Source organism: Haliaeetus albicilla, chromosome 3 (assembly GCF_947461875.1).
Source record: "Haliaeetus albicilla chromosome 3, bHalAlb1.1, whole genome shotgun sequence".
Taxonomy (NCBI): Eukaryota; Metazoa; Chordata; class Aves; order Accipitriformes; family Accipitridae; genus Haliaeetus; species Haliaeetus albicilla.
In genome coordinates this window covers 68786928-68811625 of record NC_091485.1, presented here as the reverse complement: position 1 = coordinate 68811625, position 24698 = coordinate 68786928, and the positions used below count along the sequence as shown (strand labels likewise).

Below are 24698 nucleotides of genomic sequence, written 5' to 3'. Positions count from 1 at the left end.
AATGATGCTTTGCCATCCTGCTGCAGCTGATGATCTGGCCTTCTCAGTGAGCAGAGGACTGATTTTTATCCACCGTCTTTAAGACAGCACATCTGGCACCACAGTGTGACTTGGAAAATATGCTGGTGTGGCAAGCAGTGCTACTTCATATAATATGCAAAAATCACCCAGAAACCTCTTGAAGGGTTAACAAGGCAAATCTTTGTACAGTAAATAATATAATCCTTGTCAAAACATACTTCTCCTATCACATACTTCTTTACTGTAACTAAAGCTATATTCCAGCCCTCCCCACTAATCCTAGGGAATGCTGAGCAGTCACATTCCTCCCACATTGTTTAGAATAAATGTTTACTCCAAGGCCTAAGTGTTCTCAAAAAGAGAGTGAGAAAATGGCATCAAGGTTATGTATATATTTTTACCACAGATCATTAATGCAGGAGTTGGCTACACATCCCGCTCCTTCTTCAAATGGGAACTGAAGACTAAAGCAGACATGGTGTCACGCCAAGCTCGGGAGAATGCTACCACGTGGAAGGAGATATTAGTTTGCTCTCTGCAAGATCCATTCATCTATATGAAAACTGTCAGTTCGTGGCTTTATGTGATTTTCCACATATGTCATAGATATCAGTTTAGAGTGGGCTCTTTAATCCTACCCCTGTATCTATGCGTGCTTGAATGTGCGTATGTGTATACATTTTGGAAACATCCAATTGTGAGACAAACTTTTGCTAATTGACTTTTACTGGTAAAAATTCCTCCCTGTTTAATAACTTTTTGTCTACTTCGCATCATTGCAGTTGGGACTGTCTTTACTGGCTGACTTCTCCCTCCCTCTTGTTTATCTTGCTGTGAGTTATTAAGGGACTGGACTGCTCCATGTGAAACAAGAGGAAATACCAGTACTTTTTCATCTCTGCATTTTAACTCTCTGTTCTGTTACACATTTTGGGAGACACACATAAAGTAGGAGAGAGGTAACAGAGTAGAAATTGGAGACTGTGTGGCTATACTGTGCCTTATCTTAATTAGTGAATGGCCATTTCCCCAGCCAGAATATTTTACCTAAAAGTAAATAGTCTTCCACTGTTGTAGTTATCTGAACACAATATTACTTTAACGTACTCTTTCCAATACCCCTGTGAGGTTGCTATTCATATTTATTATAGATAATATATAATGATATTATCATCATCTTTATGATATAGATAACAAAAAGAGGGAAAGGTCCATATCCTGTGTAAACTGATATCTTAGGAAGAATTTAGACACCAAAGACCAAAAAACCCATTATTTTATCTCTTATGTTACCCTATGGACATAGTACTGTAGCAGTTTCCATTTTTACAAGCAGAGGACTGTATCTCAGGAAACCAAGATGTGATTCAATATCAGACGGGCCAAGAAATCATTTTTCTGTCAAATGCCTATGAGCGATAGGGAATTTCTAACAAGGTGTTCCTCCAGCTACAGTACATTGAGGGAGATCTGATCCAGTATGTGTACTCACAGAATATCCTTTACGTGACTACTATGTGCAAAGCATGCTGTTGGTTATTGCATTCATTAACACAAAGAAATGGCTGTAACAGGGTTCTTCTATTCAGGAATTTAACAGCTAGACTGTTTGCAGGGCCCCAGATTCAATTCTCACTTCTGCTGACCAAGTTCAAACCCACACATCTTACCTTCCAGCCTAAGCTGTAGGTTACTTGGAAGAGTATCTGCCTCTGCTCCTCCTCCTAAGAAGAGTCACAACTTTCAAAGAAGAGCTTGAGAACTGTCAGGACTCATTACTCCCTTGGAAGTCCCTTGGGAGTTGGTGACATGCTCGCCAGATCTTTCCCCAGGATTAGTTTGTACTATACTTGAAGGCTGTTCCATGTACATCATTGGTTTGAATCTGGTAGGGCAAATCGCCAATAATAATCCCAAACGCTGTGTTTTGTTGGTTTCAGATTACTGATGGTTTCTGGGTTTGTGGCAGTTAAGGCCACTCTCCCACGCGAAGCTCCTACCCTGGACAGCCTGCAATGCACGTATACTATATGGAGGGGGGAATGCTGTAGGGAGGGTGAGGTCACATGGCAAAACTGGGATGAAGAATAAGGAAAGATTCATTTAGGAATGAATGACAACAACGTTTAAACAAAAAACTCGCAGCACATTCAGCAGAGGACCTAGTGTGTGGTCCCTTAGGAAAATGAGGGTATCACTTCATAAGTAGTCACGTCGTAGTGTCAAATGAGATCCTCTGGTACACGGACAAGCTGAATTCTGCAATTTCTGTGTAAGTGCTTCCCTTTGTAACCTAAACATTTATTTTAATGGTACTTAAGCATGACTAAAGATGAAAGGAGTAAGAATGTAAATGCAGCACACCAATTTGGGCCTGTTTCTCCTTGCAAGTGGCTTTGCCTAAGGCATTTGAACCTCTGCCTCAGGTTCCCACAAGTTTCAGACAGCATACTGGCTTTGTTTGTTCTTTTAAAGAGGGTTATGAAAAAGCAAAGTGATAAGTTTTGAACTAAAATTTAAAGTAATTAGCTTAGGAGACAACTGACAACATAAATATTAATAAAATGTGTAGCTAAGTGCTACATAAACTACTACTGCACTGGAGAGCGTGAGGAGAGCTAAATAACACGAGCACAAAAGAAATCTTAAATAGGGCTGGATAGAATGGGAAATTCTCATCAATTCAAAATCACTGCCTCAAAGCCAGTGAGTCTAAGCTGTATAAGTACTATTTCATCTACTTTCAAATAAGATCTTATCATAGATGACTGAGTCACTATCATTCTCCAAAGCAAGAGAAAACTTGCTAGCTAATTTGAGAACACATCTTTTCTTTTTGTGTGGCTAGATTTTTGGCATACCATAGCTCAGCCCTGTTTGGAGCCTTGTAAAAGTCACTTATCTGAGCCTATCAGTAGCCAAATGGAGCACTGCGAACATTCCCGCTGGAGCTGCCAGCGAAATAACGGCTCCCCGAGGATTAACTTCTCGGCTACAAAGAAAGCGCGCCTGTGTTACCACAGCATAATGGCCTTCATCTGTAACCTAGATCTTGGCTGGTTTCTTTCAAATGCTTTTTCACGACGCTATCAGGAAAGGAAAAATACAGAGTAGTTCACAGGGAACTTCACAGTATCAGATGGTGCCAGTAGGATCTCGCTGTCCCTCCCCTGAGCCCTGGCGGAGAAAGCCTCAAGATAAAGAAAGGGTCTCAAAAATCTTGAAGGGACAAGGAAGCAGGGGACAAGCACTGCTCTCTCACTGAGGAAACAGCTAGAAGTTAAGCATCCCTGTGTGATTTGCTGCCCTAACGTGTGGACCTCGGGAACAGGAGGGGGTACTGTCCCTGCAGTTTCTGATCACTCAGCCTTTGAGAGCAAGGGACCAGGAGCTACCGTCGTGCGTCACATCGCAGCCCGAAGTGCTGACCGCTGCCTGCAAACCTGTGTCTCATCTTGACTTCTGGAAGGAGCTGGGTCTAAAATAAAACCAGGGAGGGTCACCTTAATAGTCTCTGACTACCAGCTTGTTCTGCGCCCAAGGGAACGAGGCATCTGCATCTCCCACAGGCATTTAGACCTTTCCGTCTAAAATATCATACAGCTTCTCCTGCTGAAAATTTTTTGAGTAAGCTTCTAACATGAAGGATGACATAGAGCCTGCGTCTGCAAATGCTTTTGTTCAAAAATACTTTCCCTCCCATGAGACAGTCTGTCGGCTGATCACGGTGCTGGAGCAGGAGGGAATAAATCCCAGAGCCTGTCCACGCTGAAGGCCAGGCAGTGGAACTGTGGTACAACTGCACTGACTTCAAAAGGGGGCAGTGTTAAATTAATGTTGAGTCCTTAGAAAATGTTACCCCATTTATCTTGAGAGCTGTGGACTCCTGATGACTTAGACTACCTTCTGGTTCTTTGTGGGCGATTTATCAGATATAAAGTAGGAACCTAAAAGGCTATCAGGAACTGGCAAAGGTAGGTAAGTTGAAAAAGGGAAACCTAATTTAGACATCTAACTTGAAGTGCCTCAGTTCAGAAACAGCATTCCTATACAGTCAATGGAAAGAAATAATCTATTAGAGCCCACTCAGTCCTTTGTTAATCTGAACTGTTTATTTGAGGTACCTACATCTATCCATTTACTCTACAGGGTGCCCAAGCAGACAGCCCTGGTTTTGAAAACTCTAAATCCAAGAAACATAATAAAATATGCCTTCTTACCTGCTCTGCGAGGAGCTCTCAGGTACATGGTACATGAAGACATTTCCTCTGGAGGCAGCAGCCCAGTGACTGGCCATGCTTATGATGGGACACGTGATAAACTGGTCACTGATAAAAAAGGAGGAGCAGGGAACAGACACAGTCACATAACAGAAAAAAGGAAAGAAAAAAACCCACAACCAACAGACCTCTCTCTATATTGATAGTGTTCTTTAAATTTTCCAAAACAGCTCACATCTCTGCCTTCAAGTCCACTGAGGGAAACCACATTCGCCCTCTAGGAGTTCAGTACAGCTTAGAATTCACTAAAATTGCTGGTTTATGGAGTGTTGAACAATGGTAATGATACTAAATAAACCAGATCTAGCACATAAGGAGTATCCCAGCCAAAAAACCAATCCCATTTTACTCTAGTTTATGGGGGCCCATGCTTGTAATAATATAAAACTCCTTCTGGCACCACTAGGTTGCGATGGCATCTAGTAGAAGGACTTATACATTTCCTGGGTTAAGCATCAATAATATCATTTCTGCATTTGGAACTGTGTTATTTTTTGGGGTAGAGTTTCCAGAGCTAGAAGAGGTAAGAGACCACTTTTGGAGATATCCTGCAGGGCCCTTGGCAGGGCTCATCAGCATGGAATATCTGGTGCAGTACGTCTGGGAGAGAAAGGTTAAACAAGAAGAGTACAATGAGATAGTTAAATTTATCACCAGGTATTGCAATGCAAAAAGGTATGAGTGAATCAAATGTAGCCAAAGCTTCCCAGCTTCCATTGCCCCAAGAAGCGGGGCTAGAAGTTGGGGTAGGCAGTAGCTGGAAGGAGCACAAGCAGTTCAAGAGGGGCAGGCAGAAAACAGGACACCTTACTGCAAGATATCCCATTATGATTCCTCAAGGCAATATTCTATATACACGTATCATCACTTCTCATTCTACATGTGCCCAAAGACTCAGCACACACAAACATATCTGCTGCGGAAGTGGGAGGTTTCAGTTCTCAGTCTAGTGAATCTGAAACAGTAGCTGCTTTTTCAAACTTGGTAGGTAAAAAAAGAATGATGGCAAGAAAGAACAGTGCCAGAGAAGCATAAAAACACACTGCTATATTTAACTGGTGTGATTATGAAAGGCACTGTTTGGGTAGCTATCTTTGTTCAGCAGAGTTTATTTTAAGCCCATCTGTGAGACCACAAGCTATGGGCTGACTGACCACAATACTCTTTGACAGTTATGGTTGACAACACCCATATGAAATTAAAATTACTGTTCTTCACATGCCTACCAGCATGGGGTTTTAGAGGAGCAGATGGTCTTTGAAAACTAGGGAGTCTGTAGAGAGCACTGGCTCTTGAGAAATGCTTTGAGATACATTTCACCACTTAAAACTGATTCTCAGTTGGTGCTATGGGGGGCAAAAGTCAGCTATTCTGTGGAAATAAAAAAAAAATTAAAAAAAATAGTAACCACAAAAATAAAATGTCTCTTTCTTACAGGCATGTAGTACCAGAGTTTAAAAAAAAAAAAAAAAAAAAAAAAAAAAAAAAAAAAAGACTCATTTTATACCTGGGAAAAATACCAGAGAATTGCAGCTAAAACAGTTTTAAAAGTGGAAATATTTTAAAACCACAAAATATGCACAATGTATGTATTTTATAACAACCACTTATGTTGGTTCCTCACACTTTATAATCCTGTTAAAACTTTAGCAATTCATTATAACTTCCTGACATAGAACTTTTCTTGGGTTACACGTCTATGCCAGTAGTAAGTTTTTTGTTAACAAAAAAACCAAACAAGACAAAACAAAAAAAAAAACCCAACCAACCACCAAAAAAGCAGAACCAAACCCCTCTTTTCTCCACCGTGTATATGATACTGATGTAGGTGATGGTCATTCTGTAACTGCTGTCCCCCCTCCCTTTCTGCTGTAGCTGAAGAAATTTCCAAAGTGTTTAAAGCAAAGGATTATCACCAGATGCCCTGGTTTCACTACTCATCCTTCGCCTTGCTCATGGTCACTCTTTAAGCCATTCACCTCTTTCCTTAGCCAAGTCATTTGCCTCATTATCATAAAAAAGCAGGTAATCCCTATGCCCATGAGGCTGCTGTGGGGTGCTCAGATGCTGAGAGCCAGAGGAGCTATTTGTGTATCACATTCTTGCTGCGAGCGAGCAGTGTGCTAGCTGTTGTAGCTTTGCAAAAATCAGTGTTTGCACCATGCTGAGCCTTGGGGTGAACATGGATGATCAAACGTGACAGCCCTGTGTTAAAACAGCTCCTTATGGAGGTGTCTCTGGATGGGAAGAAAGGTTAAAATTTAAGTCCTTCAGTGGTTTATTATCACTTAAAAACCTTATTGATCTGACTAAAAATTTATAGCTCCATGGGTAATGGTGGTGATGGAAAGAGATTGAGGAAGAGTTCTGGCTTCAATGCTCATGAACCGCAGCGCTTCCATGCATGCTGCATGCAGTGGCCCCAGATGCTGCAATGATGGGTGGCCTGTCCCTGGGACAGGCTACGAGGCAGAGCAAATGCAGCACGGTGCGAGACTCGATAAATGGCACAAAGCTTAAGCCACAGCCTTCTGGCTTGTTTACTTCACAACCTCAATGCACCGGCACACCTGGACCACCCAGAAACTTTCCCCAAACAGATTTGGCCACCACTGTCTTGGATCAGAGGTTTCCAAGTGAATCTTGGCTTCTGTTCATCTCCTGCTCCTTGAGGCTCCTCTGGAGCAATGCCCTGCAACTCTGATGGAGGACTGAAAGGAAAATCTTGTCTCTAAGGTCTCGTGGAGAGGCTCACAGTAGGACAGAAAGCTGTAACACTGACAGTGCAGATACCAGGAGCTTGTAGCTATGATGCCTCGGTTCAGAACAGAGGTGAAACCGCTTGGATGGGCACACTAGGACTCAAACCGCTAGCTTATAAAACACACCACCTTAGAAATGTAAAGAAGTTTCATAATGAATCTGCTCATGAAGCAGAGACAGGAATAGGGAAAGAGTTTTTTGATTCATTTTCTGAAAATCTGTTCCACTTAAACATTCAGCCCTTGAGTTTGCACAGAGGCAGGAAAAAGGAGGTAAGGAGATTTTTCTCAGTTTTTCTCCTTTCAGAAAAACAGGCCCACCCCGCCCGCTCAAGATCTGTAACTGGCTAGAGCAAACTGGCTGCCCATGGGGGAGAGAGCAAAATCTGCAGTCTTCTCTGCAGACCAAACCACCATGTGACTCAAGCTAAAGATACCCACCAGTCTCTATGGCCTACCCTAGGTGTCATGACTGCTGTGGAGTCTTAGTTCAACAGGGCAATGAACTCATCAAAATGACTGTTATTGAGAACTGCTGGACCCTGATGCCACACCCAATTAAGGGTCGAATCTATGCATATACACTAGGTGACGTGAAGGTGGCTCATCTTCCACTTCCCAATGGTCCCTGCCTGCAATGTTTCAAGGCAACGTATGGCAATGTAAGTTGCTCATGCTGCTTCTGATATTTCTTCACAACTATTTTCTTTGGAAGAGGCTGGGAGGCACTGTGAGTCTACAGTGTGTCCTGATGGATCAAACAAGGCAAGAGACAGATATCATGTGTTCTCCCTTCACCTCCACAAGACTTCCTACAGAAGCATCCTATTGCCTGATTCTGCTTTCTCTCACCATGGGAAACCATACACAAAGGGAGCAAAATGCAGATTGGATGACATTATACAATCACTGCACGCTGGCATAAATGATTACACAAGGGTCAAGGAAATACATGTATCAGCTTAAGGGGATTCTTCTGTCATGGGTAAAATGGAGATTAGCAATGCACAGAATGGGGTTGGGAGCCACTTTTCTGAACATTCACAAATGCTTCACTGTTTTATGCAGGATACTCACCTGTAGAAAGGCTGACATTCTGAACAAATATATTTTTCAGGTTTCATAATATAAAAATTAATGTAATTGTTGAAATCAAAGTTTTCAAACTTGACCACTCCCCAAATTTCCAAAAACTAGGAAAAGTATCTAACTGTATAATTAGGTGACTGTTTGTGAATAAAAGCCAGTCTACCAGTTCTTCTACTGACACAGAGATGGGAGGACTCAAGGAATATTTGATGCAGAGTGTGCAAACTACCAAGACATCTTTGACATAAAAGAGTATACGAAGCAATAGTAGTCTGAATCCAATATACAGTTCAGGAAAGACAATTCCAACTTTTCACAAAGCATAAAAATCAGTTCAATTTCTGTTTACCAATGACATTGGAAACCTGATGGAAAATGATATCATATTGCCCATTTTCTATTCATTTGCATAAGAATTTCTCAAGTTTTTCAGAATATAAATGCACCCTTGAGATAAGCAAAACAAACGTTGCTTAACCCCAACCACACAGTTGTAGTAAGATGAGTTTCTTACCGGGTGGCATTTTCCAGAGCCCTGGAAAAGGATGAATAATCATCGGTTGAGTGTTCGAGGGAGTAATACCACGTAGCTGCATCTTCAATCAATGAGTTGGAGTCTTCTCCTCCTAGAGAATTTTGCAGAGCCTGATAAAAGGCTGTTTTGCTGTTGGCTCTTCCTTGACTTTCTTCAAATTTCTGAGAACAAAATGCATATGTGGAATTTACAAACAAAACCAAAATATACATTTTTAGTGGAACAATACAGGCTCAGCTCTCCCTCTGCTGGAATGAGTCCTCTCTGCTGTGATCTCTGATTCCTAGGGGAAGAAGTAGGGGACAGTCCTACTTTTGCTTTCCCAAGACTGTCACCAGCCAGCAGTATTGGCTTCCTCAAAATAAACTATAGGATTGAATCCCTAATCTAGTAAGTCCAAATCATAGGTACCATGCTGTGCTGATGTAGCTCTAATACTACAGAAACCTCTCTGGATCTCACAGAAGTAGTCCACATGAATAGTTCTCCACTGTAGGTTTGCCCAATGCTGCCTTTCTGATGATCTCCCTGAAGGAAAACTAGAAGGGAGAGAGGGAGATATTGCTCCTTTGGAAATTCCAGAAAGTGAACATGCCATATCGCCATTTCATGGATATATCACTCTGCCTCTTCTGGAAGCACCTACGAAGAATGCCACAAGGCCTGTATTTAGGTCCCTTCTGGAATAATATCTGCCTTAGCCCTGGAAAAGAAATCCCCCTCCTCCAGATCCCAATGCAAGTAACAGCTATGATCTTCAAACTTCATAACCCTAGGGCCTTTCAGAGACACCTACAGTGAAATGCCTTTTTCCTGAGATCTGCCTCAGGAAAGGTTTCAGACATAAAGGCTTTTGCCCCAGAGTAGAGTGTCCATGTCACTGCAGAATTACTGATAGCTGAGGGACCATCTTCTATGCCAAACTGCATACCTGAACTTATTTTTTACCAAAGCTAAAGACTGCTGGAAGTTTTCAACACATCTTTCTTTGAGGAAGTTTTTTATTTTATCAATTCAGACTTTTCACTTTTTTTTTTTTGAAAGAATTTATTTCAAGTTCAGAAACAGAGCAACTTCCTGAAAAAAAAGGTAACCTGAACTTTTCTGTGCAACAAGTCCTTTCTAAAGATGGAACCTTGCAGGTGCATGCTGGCTGAAGCTTTGTATAAGAACTCCAGAGAGAAAGATCTAATAAACCACTTATATTATTTTGGGCAGTCAATCTGATACAAAATAGGCTGGTGTCTGCCCAGTCCAGTTACCATAGATGCTTTACTGAATACATTATTTTGATGGCTCACAGCTGGTCTTCATCACGCTGCTAGGTCTTTCCACAACCCTATACAGAAAGTACAGAGGGAATAATTACTTTTCAACAGATTCACAGAAATGAAAGATGGAAAATAAGTCCTTGTCTGCTGAGGCTGAGGCCTGTCCTGACTGACGTACTCTAATGCTTTGTGCATTTTGATTAAGTGACTTTACAAGGGATTTCAAAACACTACCAAATATCCCAAGGTCCAAAGAGATCTTGGCAATTTTCCTTTTATTTGTAATAAATTCTTCTTTTGCCAGATTTTGGCCCATGCAATATGAAAGGAGTCATGTGGTGCCAGTTTTAGTAATATAGCTGTGCTTCGAAAAAGATCTGCAACTCACACATGACACGTCACTTCATGTGCACAAATGCCACATATGAAACTGTGTAGCACACTTGCCTGCAAAATCATTCAGTTTAAACGCAGCAAGGACACGTAGATTTTTCTGCAAGAAATAGAAACTATTACTGAAGACCTGACTGCAAGTTCACTGAATTCAAAAGCAATCTTTCCATCAGCTTCGGCACACATCAGTTCAGGTCCCTACTAACCAGCATAAGCGTTGCTGCTGTCTAATTAGGAATCTCTCATTTGGTGACTGGAACTGGTGGATTTGGCTAGCAGTTATGGATAAGAACAGATGCTTTTCCATGCCAGTGCAGAGCCCAAGCTCTTAGGTGTAAAGAAGTAACTTTCATGCAATGCTTTCATTTTGTTGGATTTTTTTAAATGGATTTGTTACCGTATTCTACACCTGTCATGGATACTTAAAACAGAGAAAAAGAGAGAGAAAAAGCCCTTGGGGTATTGATTATGTACCCTAGGAACTGATCCTTCCCTGCCTTATCACCTATCAAGCATCAAATAAAGATTTTGGTTGAAAACCACAGAGAAGGATCATACAACACATGGTTAAGCTGAGGAACTCCTTGTCACATGGTTTTGCAGATGCCAAAATTGGTGAAGATGAAGTTTCATGAACAAGTTTTTGAATTTAAAAAAAAATTTAAAAAAAAATCAGTTGATGGTTATTAAATACTGAAAGACCAAATCAGGCTAGGCAGTCCCTGGGTGGCAAAGTATTAGAGATTTGGAGAGCATTTAGCAGAAGTATCAGATTTGCTTACCCTATTCTTACAAACATCCACTCTTAGCCACTGCTGAAAACAGCATTCTGTGCTAAATGGGCCTTTGATCTGACTCAGTGCGGTTGGTCTTAGGTTTTTACTGTGCCTATGTACTAGTTTCTGTGATCTTCAAAATGCCCCAAAAATTCTGGTGACCTTTCTCAGCAATCATTGATAATAGAGTGGGGCCCCGAGACATGTTGAGTCAGATGAAAGAGGACTCAACAGACAGAGATGGATGAGAGACAAAACTGGCATTTGTAAGACAATTTGAGATTTTTCATCCCAACCACCACTAAAATAGCACAATCTGAAACACGATTTCTCAAGTGTCGCTTTGGCTACAATAAACTATAATTTAAACTTCTGATTTTAACATGATAGCACAAAACAAAGCAATCTGTTCAAAGTAAAACCCATGAAACATTAAAAAGACAAAGCATTTTAACTTCTCAGATATTGATTCAATTTGACCAATTTTCCATGTCCAACAAGTGTTTCACATTAGCAAATATATGACCAAGGAACAATTTTCAAATAGCAGTAGATACAACAGCTGCTACCAGATTAATAAAAAAAAAAAACAAAACAGCTGCACATTATGTCAAATAATTTACATTCTGCTAACCTTTAAAGAGGTATTAGCAACTGACCTCAGAGTTATAGTGGGGTTTTCAACTTTTTTTAGAAAGTAAGTAAGAAAACAATTAAAGACAGCAGGTGCACCACTTTCTACTGTTCTGGTGATGCAAAGCCATCATAAACATTGCCTAAATAATGAGTTAAATAATGCTTACTGTTCTTGTTGCTGCAGCATAGCTTCTGCAGCAAATGAATCAATCTGGTCCAGTGTTTTATTTAAAAAGAAATTGTAGCAGCAGGTAGACCAAACATTTACATCTTTCCAAGGGGGAAAATGTACTTTCTTTGATAAATGTTGTCACAAGAGATAGTGAAGGACCTGCCAGCTGTTCAGTCTTTCAAGGATTCCAGCTAGTTGCAAGGTGAAGAAAAGAGCTGATATCAGCCCATTCTCCTCACTGATGGCATTTATCAGGACACTGCTCCCCTGGTCATTACAATTAATACACACATATCTGCTGTCTGTTGTATGTTGCTGAATATCTTTATCCATAAAGAAAGTAACTGACTGTGATATACTGCAGGATGGAAGTTCTGCTCTGCTTAGATCCAGTTGCTTACATGAGGTAAATAATCTATATTTCTACTTATCCACTCCCCTGTATCCTGGTTCTGGGTTCTGCAGCCAACTACATTTTTACTAAGGAAGGAAAGAAAAAGAAAGAAAATGCATAAAGTACAACTTTAGTCTTCCAACTAAAAAGAAAGTTAACAACCCTTGCAAAGTGGAGATTACATAGTAGGCACAGAACATATGGAGGGTATAAACAGGGCTATACTGACTTACATGCATATACAGACTAACACAGATAGAGAGCAGCATGAGTGAATACATATATTTAATGCCAGTAGGAACCATTAGATTCTCCCACCTGAGTACCACATACAGCACAGGGATAAAATTTTGTCCAATTGGGAATTGCAATCAACATTTTTAGAGGTTTCTGCTCAGCTGCCCTAATCTATGACTGCTCAAAGCTAATATCCCTGAAGGTCTGCCATGGGAATTGCAGTTAACGGGTTCAGGCTTAACTGCTCCATATGCCACATAATAGTGCATTATGGTACCACTTGCCATTCCCTTAACAAACTCTGCTTTGTTTCTCGCCTAGTTTCAACCATCTGATGGCTGCACTGGGGATGAGTGCGAAGTGCTCCAGGAAGTGGTAAATCTGTCTCAGTTCACATGAATAAGCATTCAAGTGAATGCCATAAAACGGTCATTTCCATGGGCAAGACACTGAGCACGAATGTTCAGCGTACTTTCTGCTGCAAGCATCACTGAGAGACCTCAGCTTTTAATCGTAAACAAATTGAACATAAATGTTTTGCTAGCACAGAAGTGGTGCCTTCTGCCTTTCTATTTCATTTTTAATAGTAAAGGTCTTAGGCATAAGCACAGTGTTGCAGTGGGAGTACAGAGACACCCAACAAAACCAACTGCCAGTAAGCCCCCACAGAACAACATGGTGCCAACTGGATTTGCCACCTTCAGGTCTGGTTGCAGTCTAGAGGTTACATCATGTCTCAAGTTTGCTTGCATCCAAATGGCTAAAAGTGTCTCCTCACCATTTACAGGATCAGTATTAATAGAGCAAGACCAGAATTAATAGTGCAAGCCCTTGGCTGAATTTTCCAGCACAGTTATTCACAGGAACTGGTGGAACAGGTCAGCAGGGGTTAAATTTTTCTATCCCCCACTCTTTGCATCTGACTAGACTGAAATCAGTCATCCTGAAGGAGATGGAAATGAAGGACTTTGCCAATTCCATACTCTCGCCACAGGACCTTTTAGCTGTGCTGTTTATCTACCCAAACACATGCATGGTTCCTCTCTCTACAGATTTGGAGCACATCCACAGATGGATTTTTACCCCTGGGAGGTTTGGTCCCCTCTTTGTAGAACTTATTAAATAACATGGTTGTAGTCAGAGGCAAGCTAGGAGCTATGTCTTGGTTTCCCGAGTTCAGTGCTCTGTCCACCAGCTAAGACCTCCCACCGTCCTTAGTATATCTGAAAAAAACAGGTTTGGGGTTTCCCAGAAAGAAGCAAGTCAGATCTACCTCAAGGGAACCCTTAAAGTGAATGAAGTAGAAGAGTGGGATACAGTGTGGGGCGTCTCAAATGCTTCTTCTAGGTCTGTTGTGGGGACAGGACAGTTAGCACAGATCAAACACCCCTTACGACATTATGACAGAGGAAACGGAGACTTCTTGGTAACCACCACCAGCACCAGGATCTGCCACTGTAGCTAAATGCATCTGTGGCCTACTCAGGACTTTACCATCTGACTGACTGCAACCATGCATGGTCATGGCTATGATGTAGACATGTTCTTGAGGACCTGGAAGATGCATGTTCTTAAATAGTTCAATGATGGAGGAAGCGTTACAGTTTCACAGCAGTTAATACATTAACTGTGTGGACAAGGAAGTAATCAGGAAATTTTACCCTTGCAGCAGGTCTTTAAGAAAACAATCCGAAGACAGGAATACAGACTGGGGCATGTAGTGATAGGACAAGGGGTAATGGCTTTAAACTGAAAGAGGGTAGATTTAGATTAGATGTAAGGAAGAAGTCCTTCCCTGTGAGGGTGGTGAGGCACTGAAACATGTTTCCCATAGAGGTTGTGGATGCCCCATCCCTGGCAGTGTTCAAGGCCAGGCTGGATGGGGCTTTGAGCAACCTGGTCTAGTGGAAGGTGTCCCTGCCCATGGCAGGGGGGTTGGAACTAGGTGATCTTTAACATCCCTTCCAACCCAAACCATTCTATGATTCTGTGATTCTATGATTGGTCAAAACAGTCATATTCCCTCAAGGCCTAAAAACCTGAAGACACAGGAAAATAGAAATAGAGGAAAATGTGCACAAAAAAATCATCAGTTCTTACTGAGAACCTGAAAACAGCTTAAGGAAGTCAAAAGAGAGAAAATAAAATATAACCACCTACCATGAACATTATGAATTTTCTGGAACAGAAATGGAATCTGACTTACAGCAGTAGCACCAAGGTAGGTACTATTATAACAGCTAGTAAAGAAGTTAACTGTACTTCTAAGTAAGCATAGTTAAACACTTGCCAAAGGAGATCAGAAGATCTCCAACAGTAGGAGATTTTAAAACAGGTCTCTCAGGTAGAGAGTATCTACTTGAGGTAGATATGACCATTTCTTAGTGTTGAGTTGCACCAACTTTTAGAGTCCCTTCCAGTCTTATTTACTGCAAGCCTTTAAATAAAGAAGATATTCCAGATTTTGGTTTTGGAAAGGCAGCATTTTACTGCTGAGCTCTTAGTACAAGTGTTTTTCCTTTTCATTTCAACCTGACAGTACTGGCTTTTAGCACTTGTGGCTTTCATTAACACCATAATTTGTTGCATAATTTCTAATACATCAGGGAATTTCATTTCCATTTTGCAGACAACTGTCATATGTGGAAATAGTGGTAAAGGAAAGAATTTCACTTCCTAGTCTTCATCACATGACTTGTAATGAGGTTACTGAGGTTTATTCCCCTCTCACAGCGTCTGGATCATTATCTGCAGGCCTCCAGCATCACAGTCCATTTCCTATGCCTGACTTCTTCTTTTAATTGATTCCAAAAGAGAAAGATACATGAAATAAAAGCAGGAAACTTCTGATGGAGACTAAACAAGCAATATGAACTTTACTCAGGTGGGTCAAAAAGCCTTCTTTCAAAGGGGTATTTTGTCATTAATTCGGAAATAAATTGGTCTATGTGTTATTGGCTACCAGCAAAGAGAAGCTGGAATTGACCTTTCACTGCCTCCTAAGAGATGAAATCCACACAGTTACAGAGAGCAGCAGACCTGCAGTTCACTTAGATAACCCTCAAAACGATCCCTGCTGTGTTAATATTCTCCTGTTGATTTCTCAGCGTATATCTGAGCATGTTGGAACATTTAATTTAATTTGGCATTGTTAAACAGGGAAGTGCTATCGTTACCATCGTAGAGAAGGACAAATGAACTAAAAGAGGTTGATATGCTGTCTCAAGAACAGAGGGTGCACAAGAAGATGTAAAATCCCTCTGAGTAGACCTTCATGCTTTTGAGGACTTTTATGTCTGAAGTACAGCATGGAAGCAATTCTTTTTCATTTCACCAGTTTATGCCCTGAAACCTTAGCCCGCAAATCAGGCTAGTCCTATTCTTAGTCACAGTTAGCCATATTCAGAATCATCTTTACAGGAAAACATAGTTCTTAAAGGCAACAGAGAAAAAGGGTTGCCGCAAAAAAAAACCTGTTGGCATGGAAAAGACTGACTTAGCCTTGCTGCACAGTGAAGAACCTCATAACCAGGTTATGAGCTTGTTTTCTTCTTTGTGAGATACAATTGAGATTGCAATATAAATAGGATTTTAGGGACAGTAGAACATACTGCTGCATATTAATACAAGCTAAATCATTGCTGATCTCTTACCTTTTCATATCTCTCCCAGTAATGGTAATCAACAAATATAATAATGCCATTAATCAGCCTAAACAGGACTGGCTGGAGATGGACAATGTCTTTGCGTATTTGCGTGGAGTATAATTCACAAACCATCGAAATCAAAAAGCATCTGTCCTGGCTGCATGTGATTACTGCCATCACTATAATAATAGTAATGCCATCAATTCATTAACAGTGAGTCTCTTCCTACCTTAATTGCCTTAGCTCTGCTGATCAACCCATCTTGCTGAGCACTTCCAATGAGCAGATCTACTTTCTGAAGTTGAGGGCGCTGCAGGGCTTTAGCTAAAGGTTCCCAAAGGTAAATTCCATCCATCACTGGACCCCAGTACTGGAACGGGCCGCTTATAGCTAGGAGCTAGGTTAGCAAAAAAGCAAGAAGAGTGAGTTAAACTAGCTTACCCTGGTCATTTCCATTTTATTTATGCTTCAGACAACTGAGTTGATAGCCTTGAAGTGAGCAAGTGATCGGTTAATGTAAGTACAAACTCAGCATTGGCAGGAAACAATGCTTTTGCTGACGATCTCAGCAGGTGAAATGAGCTGAATAGGCCAAGGGAATTGATTGTCTTATAGTCATAAAAATGTTTTAAATTAGGGATTGGCTCTATGCTGGTGCTGATCAGAAAATACACTGCCAGTGGGTGTTTTAATCTGAGGGTAAAGGATCCATCTCGTTTATACTGCAGTTTTTGCAAGTCTCCCACTTAGGAGTCAGAGCACTGACATCCCTCCCCACTTCCTTTTCTGGAAAAATGCAGTTACTGAAGCTACAGACACTTCATTCTCTTCTAGAGTAACACCCAGGGGGAGATGAGAGGGGACTGAAAGAAGTCAGAAACTATATTTAGATTAATTTTGGAAGACGTGGTCAAAGTAGCGTAAAAGGAATTTAGTCTAAAGGAGAATCATGCTGTGAGTATTCATAGGTCGGAGGTGGATGTCATGGACATCAGCATCACTCCACCAAAGCTAGTCCAGTTCCTCTTCCACAAATATTCAGCCCAGTTTATTTCTTAAGCTTCCTCACAGCTTTTTATCAATGGAAACTTTTTGATTCCTTGCCAATGGCACATATTTTGCTATGGTGTACCTTAGTCTGTGCATCATTGAGGACACGAGCAGGCAACTGGCGGAGGCAGGCTACGATTTCCTCGCTAGTGGATGAAGGGCATCCCACTTCTTCAGCCAGGACTGCTGCTTGGGTCTGTGCTCTCCTCTTAGTAATAATGGATGCTGGAGAAAAAGCTGAACCTCCCTGGAAAAGAAAGACAATATCAGTCAACACATGCTAGCAAAACACTGGGTCCCCTGGTGCAGGTAAAGAAGATGAGAAGCAAAATCTGGCCAGTTGCAGGTTGTTAAACACTGGTATTTAAATCATAAGAAGCAAGTTCTAATGATCAAAGCAAAGGGGAGAAGGATAGGTTTGGCTTTTTCCAGCTCTGCCATGGTTATTTTGGAAGACCTCTGAACCAAGCCACAAATCTTTCTGAAAACTTTGCTGGAAGGAGAAACATTCAGACAGGAGGGGATACAAAGAAGGTGCTGTGAGGCACATCAGGGAATGGAGAGCCCATCTTACAAGAGAAGGCTAAGTAGAGTTTTACTTCCTTAACTGTCATAAACAAAGACTGAGAGCAGGCATGATCTTTATAAATGAATCCATGAAGAAGAGCTATTTGTACCTTAGGAAAATGCTGGTAAAAGGCCAAATGGGCATTAACTATTCATATTGAGTGTAAGTAAATTTAGGCTAGAAACACTAAGATAGCTAACCCAAAGAGCAGCGAGGTTTTAGAAGAGCTATGAGCAGAGGTAGTAGCAACAAAAGGCTAAACCAAGATGAAGAAGATAACCAGAGCCAGAGTGCATCAAAATCAGTCCAATCTCTATCCCAGGCTCTTTGTTTCTTTCCTACAGCTGTGCCAGCATGGAAAAGGTCCTTACAAAGAAAAGATGGTACAACATCGTTGAGTAACCATGAAAACTACTCATTGAAAATGCAGAGAAATTAGCATAAATCTGATAAGATCTGATCGAGAACAGAAAGACTGGAATAGCTCTGACATGGTTCAAATGACTAATTTCCAAACATTTACATCAGTTTACTATAATAACTGCTACGATTAGCTTCCGTCTTCTAAAAAAAACCCCAAACCCTAGATGCATGATATAAAAGACCCCGATCTATTAAACCGATTAACTTCATACTGAATTTGCTCAAAGCATAACTACATGTCTGAAAAAGCGTAAAACCAGGAGCAAGTTAAAAAGAAACAGAAAACAAAAAGCAGATCCTTAACTTGAAATTGTCTAAAACCTTTGAGCCTGAAAAACTCTGTGCAACCGTTGCCAGCACCCAGGACAGTTTTTCTATTTCAAACAAGCAGACCCATTGATACTAATGGGATAACATTGCTCACAACTGGAGAAATTAGTTTCCAAAAATAATTAGGAAGAGGTTATTGTTTGGATGAGACAGTATTTTTTGTTCACTGTATGTGGAATTTCCAGTGCTACTACCTTCCTGAAAGGCTTCTCTTCCTTTTTAAGTGATCTAGAAAACAAGCACTGCTGTTAGCTTAATGACTGAGACCAGGATGGTTGCAGATAAGCAGAGGAAAAAGCTAAGATTGTCAATTCTGGGGCACTAGAAGAGCCATCTCTGGTTTTAAGAGGGCAGAAGAACTAAAGAAGAAGAAATAAACACCACTTGGTCTTATTCCTCACTTCCGTCCTCGATTTAGATGAGAACTCGAGTGAGCAATGGGCTTTATGCTACATGGGATTTGTGGTGGCCTATTTTGTGTTTGTAAGGCATGATATTTGCCAGCTGCTGACTAGGTGCACTGACTCAGTTGGTCATGAGAGAGAAAGAAAAATATCCTTGATGAGAGTATCTCTGTGTGTGGGTGTGTCCCCAGGACACAGAATGAGAATGTTGGGTTTTTGCCTGGCCTTCGAAAGAGCATGTTCACCAGAGCTAGGATTAGTGAGACTAGAAAAGGGATAATGTGGCATGCCAGCTTCCCTCAGAAGAGTAGCTTCCTTGCTTTTCATTTGGAGCAAGAAATTATGTGCCTCCTTGGTATAGCACAGAAATTAGATCTAGGATTGCACAATATTTATCCACTAATCTGGCAAACATATTCTTCAACATCAGATCTGAATGTGCTCAGCATATTTTATCAAATATCCAGTACATCTAAATGACATTCATTTAAAATAGAACAAAACAAAACCATAAAAAATTAAAGGGCTTCAGTTTCCCAAATTCTGAAAGTTTCACAGATTTTGAAAGTGGAAGTTTCTGTGGAAATTCTGAAGTTGCCTTATTAAAAGGCTAAATTTGGTAGGGAAAGAGAGTACAGAGATCAGATGACATACAGAATCCAAAAATTCACTGGGACCAAGAAAAACATCCTAGTCTGTGCTTGATTTTGAACACATCTCGTCCCAGGGATTTAAAAAGCTGTACGAAGTTCCCCTGTCTCTGAGATGTCTACAAAGTGAAAGACTGCCCTTGGGTCAAGTACGGAGACAAACAATGATTGCAAAAGATTCTCCCACAAGCCTTCTGTGCAGAGGGAGAGCTAAATGCCTGGAGAGGCAAATCTTCGTGTCGCAGCGCTGGATGTGTATGGGCTAGCATTAGATATGGTCCAAGCTCAACGTGTAAAAGAAAAACCCAAAACTTCTGCAAATACATTTGTGAGGTGAGGAGAGTTCTTGTTTAGAGCCTTACTCTAGCTGCGGATATTTTCTCCTGTTTCCATGAGTGCTTAGAACAGGTTTACGTGCTCTTCTTCATTCTGTTTTTTTTTTTCTTTCTTCTATTTTCCATGGTAATGGCCACTTCCTCAGTTTGCTTTTTTTGATAACATCTGCATTCAGGTATCATATCTTGCGTTTGGGGTTTGAAAGAGATGTGGTATCCACTGCTGTTATTCATGTTTAATTTTTATTGGGACTGGAAGTGGGTGACAGAGGAACTTGGGCCATTACTCAAGCAGTATTTGGAAGCAATACCATTATGTCCCCTCCCCTGGTGCATCTGAAATACATTCCAAGCTCTAGAAGCAAGGCTTCTCTTACCGCAGAAGTTAGGCAAGCAAAACTATACAAGTTGTCTGTTTCTCAAATTCACATCACAATTCAAGCTCATTGTTTCCTCATCCTCACCAAAAAAACCTCAGGAACAAATAAGTGAGAGCAGAAGCTGGAGACTGCCCAGAATTAAATTTCTTCCTTTTTGAGCCTGCACTTTTCACATTAAAAAGAAATCTTCCCTAAACACTGTAGCCAGATTAAAGGCAGGCTCAGGACACAGAGGATAACATAGCTACACTCAGCATTTCCCTCTTTCCCTATAAAACTAAAATTTATTTGTGTGATTAGTCCCAGCAACCAGTAATGAAGGAGCTGTGTGTTTTAAAAAATAGGACTATTTAGGCAGAAGCAGAAATAGCTGAGGGACTGTTCATTTCCATTACATGACATCCATATTACCATCAACATGACAGAATCATGAATCAGGAAGCCAAAAAATCATGAGATCAGCTCAAAAATAACAAACACCGTGTTCTTTTTGTTAGTCCTCTGTTTTTTTAATTCTCCAGGAATTCTTCTGTGCCTATAAACACACGAGCTAAAAAATTAACTTTTGAAACTAACAGCTCTGATCTTCAGATAATCCTGCAGAGTAGTTTTTTTGAAAGCAGACCTCTAAACAATATGAGATATACAATAAAATTGTGAATGTTAGCCATCTTGCTGTCACGAGGTATTTCCCTATCTCAGTATTGTTTAGAAGACCTGAAGCCACACACAGTTCTTGCTTCAGCTGTCGTTACAGATTGACCTGCTGTCATCAGAGGAAGTTGCGATGACATTTTTGACAAAGAACCAGATGAAAGCATTCAGTACTGAACTGCAGAGAAGAAGCGTTTGCAACTGTGTTGCACAATCCACAACAACAATATTACGCTGTCTTTTTCACGGGAATAGTGGGAACATCACAATGTTGGGCAATAGTACCTACTGCAAAAAATGATGCCATTGAAAATGAAAGGCAAAGCCTTCAGTACTATTTAGTTCAGGGACCAGAATTTCTTTATTTCTCTTTTCAAAATTAGGGGTTAAGCTAGACAGTAGAAATTCACATACTAGGACATGTGGCAGCGCACAATGGTGAGAAGTTGATGAACACAAATCAGTGTTACGTGAAGATGAATTCTTGCTTTGATGCCAGGCTGAGATTGGCTGAGTTGAGGCTGGTACCTCTTGCAAACTTCTCTCTTGAGACAGCATAGCTCACAGACCTGCACTGGTGCTATCCTGTCCACCCCAATTCTCCCTCCACAAGCCCTGGCTGTTATTCTAATGAGATAATAAAAAAGAATACACAGAATTGTATTGGATTTGTGTGGCAAGGTTTTGGTAGTGGAGGGGTTACAGGGGTGGCTTCTGTGAGAAGCTGCTGGAAGCTTCCCCCATGTTTGATACAGCCAACCCCAGCCGGCTCCAAGATGGACCTGCCACTGGCCAAGGCTGAGCCCATCAGCGACCGTGGTAGCACCTCTGGGAGAACAGATTTAAGAAGGGGAAAAAAAACCTGGTGCACAACAGAAACTGCAGCCAGAGAGAGGAGTGAGAATATGTGAGAGAAACAGCCCTGCAGACACGAAGGTCAGTGCAGAAGGAGGGGAGGAGATGCTCCAGGTGCCGGAGCAGAGATTCCCCTGCAGCCCGTGGTGATGAAGACCATGGTGAGGCAGGCTGTCCCCCTGCAGCCCAGGGAGGTCCACGGGGGAGCAGATCTCCACCCGCAGCTCAGGGAGGACCCCACACCAGAGCAGGTGGGTGCCCGAAGGAGGCTGTGACCCCGTGGGAAGCCCACGCTGGAGCAGGTTTTCTGGCAGGACTTGTGACCCTGTGGAGGACCCACACTGGAGCAGTCTGTGCCTGAAGGACTGCAGCCCACGGGAGGGACCCACGCTGGAGCAGTTTGTGAAGGACTGCAGCCCGTGGGAAGGACTCACATTAGAGAAGTTTGTGGAGGACTGTCTCCCTTGGGAGGGACCCCACGCTGGAGCAGGGGAAGAGTGAGGAGTCCTCCTCCTGAGGAGGAAGGAGCGGCAGAGACAAGGTGTGATGAACTGACCCCAACCCCCATTCCCCATCCCCTTGTGCTGCTGGGGGCCAGAGGCAGAGAAAAATGGGAGTGAAGCTGTGCCCAGGAAGAAGAGAGGGGTGGGGGGAAGGTGTTTTAAGATGTAGTTTTTATTTCTCATTACTCAATACTCTGGTTTGATTGGTAGTAAATTAAATTAATTTTCCCCAAGTTGAGTCTGTTTTGCCCGTGACGGTAATTGATGAGTGATCTCTCCCTGTCCCTATCTTGACCCACAAGCCCTTTGTTATATTTTGTCTCCCCTGTCCAGCTGAGGAGGGGCAGTGATAGAGCGGCTTTGGTGGGCACCTGGCGTCCAGCCAGGTTCAAACCACCACAGGTTTATTACTGTAAGTTCTACCTCTGTCTCCCAGCATACCTGGAAAAGACAATTACCATATAAGCTGCAGTGCTGAATGTCTTTTAATTCCTCATTTACTCTGCAAAGTAGCTTCTGCAGAGCTTTTCAAAACCGATTCACAACAGATCTAATGATTAGAAACTTCACTGCAACTAGTTTTTATCAACAAGTCTGTAAACCCAAAACCTTCTTCCTCTCCTCACATCATGACCTCTTGTTTTTCCAACCTGACTTGAAACAGAAAACCCTGCTTGAGCCACGTTTGCCTCTTTGACACATGCACTCCCTTCAAATTAATGCAGTTTCTCTGACGTCTGCAAGGCTGCAGACTCCTTTCACCGCAGGCTTTCTGTCTGCCCAGAAGCATGCTATAGACAACACAAACAGCAATAACAGTAACACCACCCGAAAGGTAAGATCAAAAAATATCTAATGAGAAAGCCAAACCAATGGAATATCCCGATAATTCTACTTTCCCAAAAGAGCCAGCCGTACAGCAATATTTTATTCGTTAAAGATAGGCACTCTCCAGGCACAGATGCATACAGTTCCCAGCCAGAAGTATCTGTCAGACCATCTGGTTTGACCTCCGGGATAGCCAAGGCTCCTCCATTTCCTGACTGCTGAGCTCAAGTGCTTCCTATCACTTAAAACACGGCTTGTCTTTGACTAAAGCCTGATCTTGCATAAAGCATTTAAGCTGGGCTCAGAGACACCAAGAAATGGATACTGCAATCTTCTCCTTTGCTGTTCGTGCCTGAAGATAATCACTCCACTGACAGAAAACTGCACCTTATTTCTGTTTGAGGATGTCTTCAGTTTCAGTTAATGTCAGATTAAAAAGACTTTTTATATCCTGTTTTTTGTCCCTGCAAAAATAAGCAAGCTGCAACTGAGTGACCACTAACTCTTCTTTCCAATTAGCTTAACAGATTATTGTCTAAAAGACTGGATTTAAAGTATTTTCAGAAGTTGTTTTCAAATTGGAGCCTTTTTTTTTTTTTCTTTCTTGCAGAGTTGGTTTTCAGTATCCTGCATTGCTTTTCCTTAGACATCTAATTCCGCATAGTGGCAAGTGCTTACAAAACACCAAGGTTGCAGGGCTCTATGTGAAGACATTAATGTCATTTTTCCAGGCTTTCAGACAAACTCTGTCTTCAAGAACCTGGAGGAGTAGAAATCTTTGGGACCAACTCAAGGAGTCTCTGTCACAGCTAAGCAACTACATGGCAGACGCGTGACAAACACTAGCACACGAAGTGTAACAGGGAACGGGCAGGTCAGTCCAGAAATGGAAAGGGAGACTGAAATATAAACATTTTTCCCTCCATAACCATCTACTAGAACTGTGATTTCCAGATAAAAATGGGGGAAAGGGGAGTCTCATCTCTCTGCTATCACAAATAACATTTTGAAGAAGAAAGATTTCTTTTTTACACGAGTCTCGGCAAATCCCTCTTTGCTGTAATCTGAGGCAGTCCTGCAAGTGCAACGCTCCTCTCTCAAGTGACTCACTGAGTGCCTGTGTCAGGTTAGTGACTTGAATAACAGGATATGAATACTTTTAAGATGACATATAAAGCCCCACTTAATATCAAAACTTTCTTCCATTTAGATATAAACATTACCTTATCAATTATTTAAAGCAAGTTATTAGCTGAATGCACTGAAAGGGTAAACTGGCTCTCATCATTGCACAAGAGTAAATAGCCACCAGAATGGAGAATTTTATTTACCTCCCTCCACTGTGAACTCTACAAGCACGGTACAAACTGTGGCTGAGATTTATTGTTTCCAGTGGAGCATGTTCTACCAAGCAAGTCCAACCTCTTCTTTAGTGTGGCCAATCTTTCCTGATCAGTCTGAGGCCTGCCCCATTCGTAAGTGCAAATTAGGACATAACCGTATTT

The 24698-nt window shown here is 41.5% G+C and overlaps 1 protein-coding gene across 1 annotated transcript in view; it reads right to left on the bottom strand.

The window, feature by feature from the left end:
* The window catches only part of TG (thyroglobulin), a 159382-nt gene that overhangs the window by 14370 nt on the left and 120314 nt on the right, over window positions 1-24698 (bottom strand). The window contains exons 42-45 of the mRNA XM_069778634.1: window positions 17346-17510; window positions 16443-16610; window positions 8667-8848; window positions 4242-4349 (exon numbers count right to left, since the gene is read on the bottom strand). Of these exons, the coding sequence (XP_069634735.1) occupies window positions 4242-4349; window positions 8667-8848; window positions 16443-16610; window positions 17346-17510 (623 nt within the window). The remainder of the gene's footprint in view (window positions 1-4241; window positions 4350-8666; window positions 8849-16442; window positions 16611-17345; window positions 17511-24698) is intronic.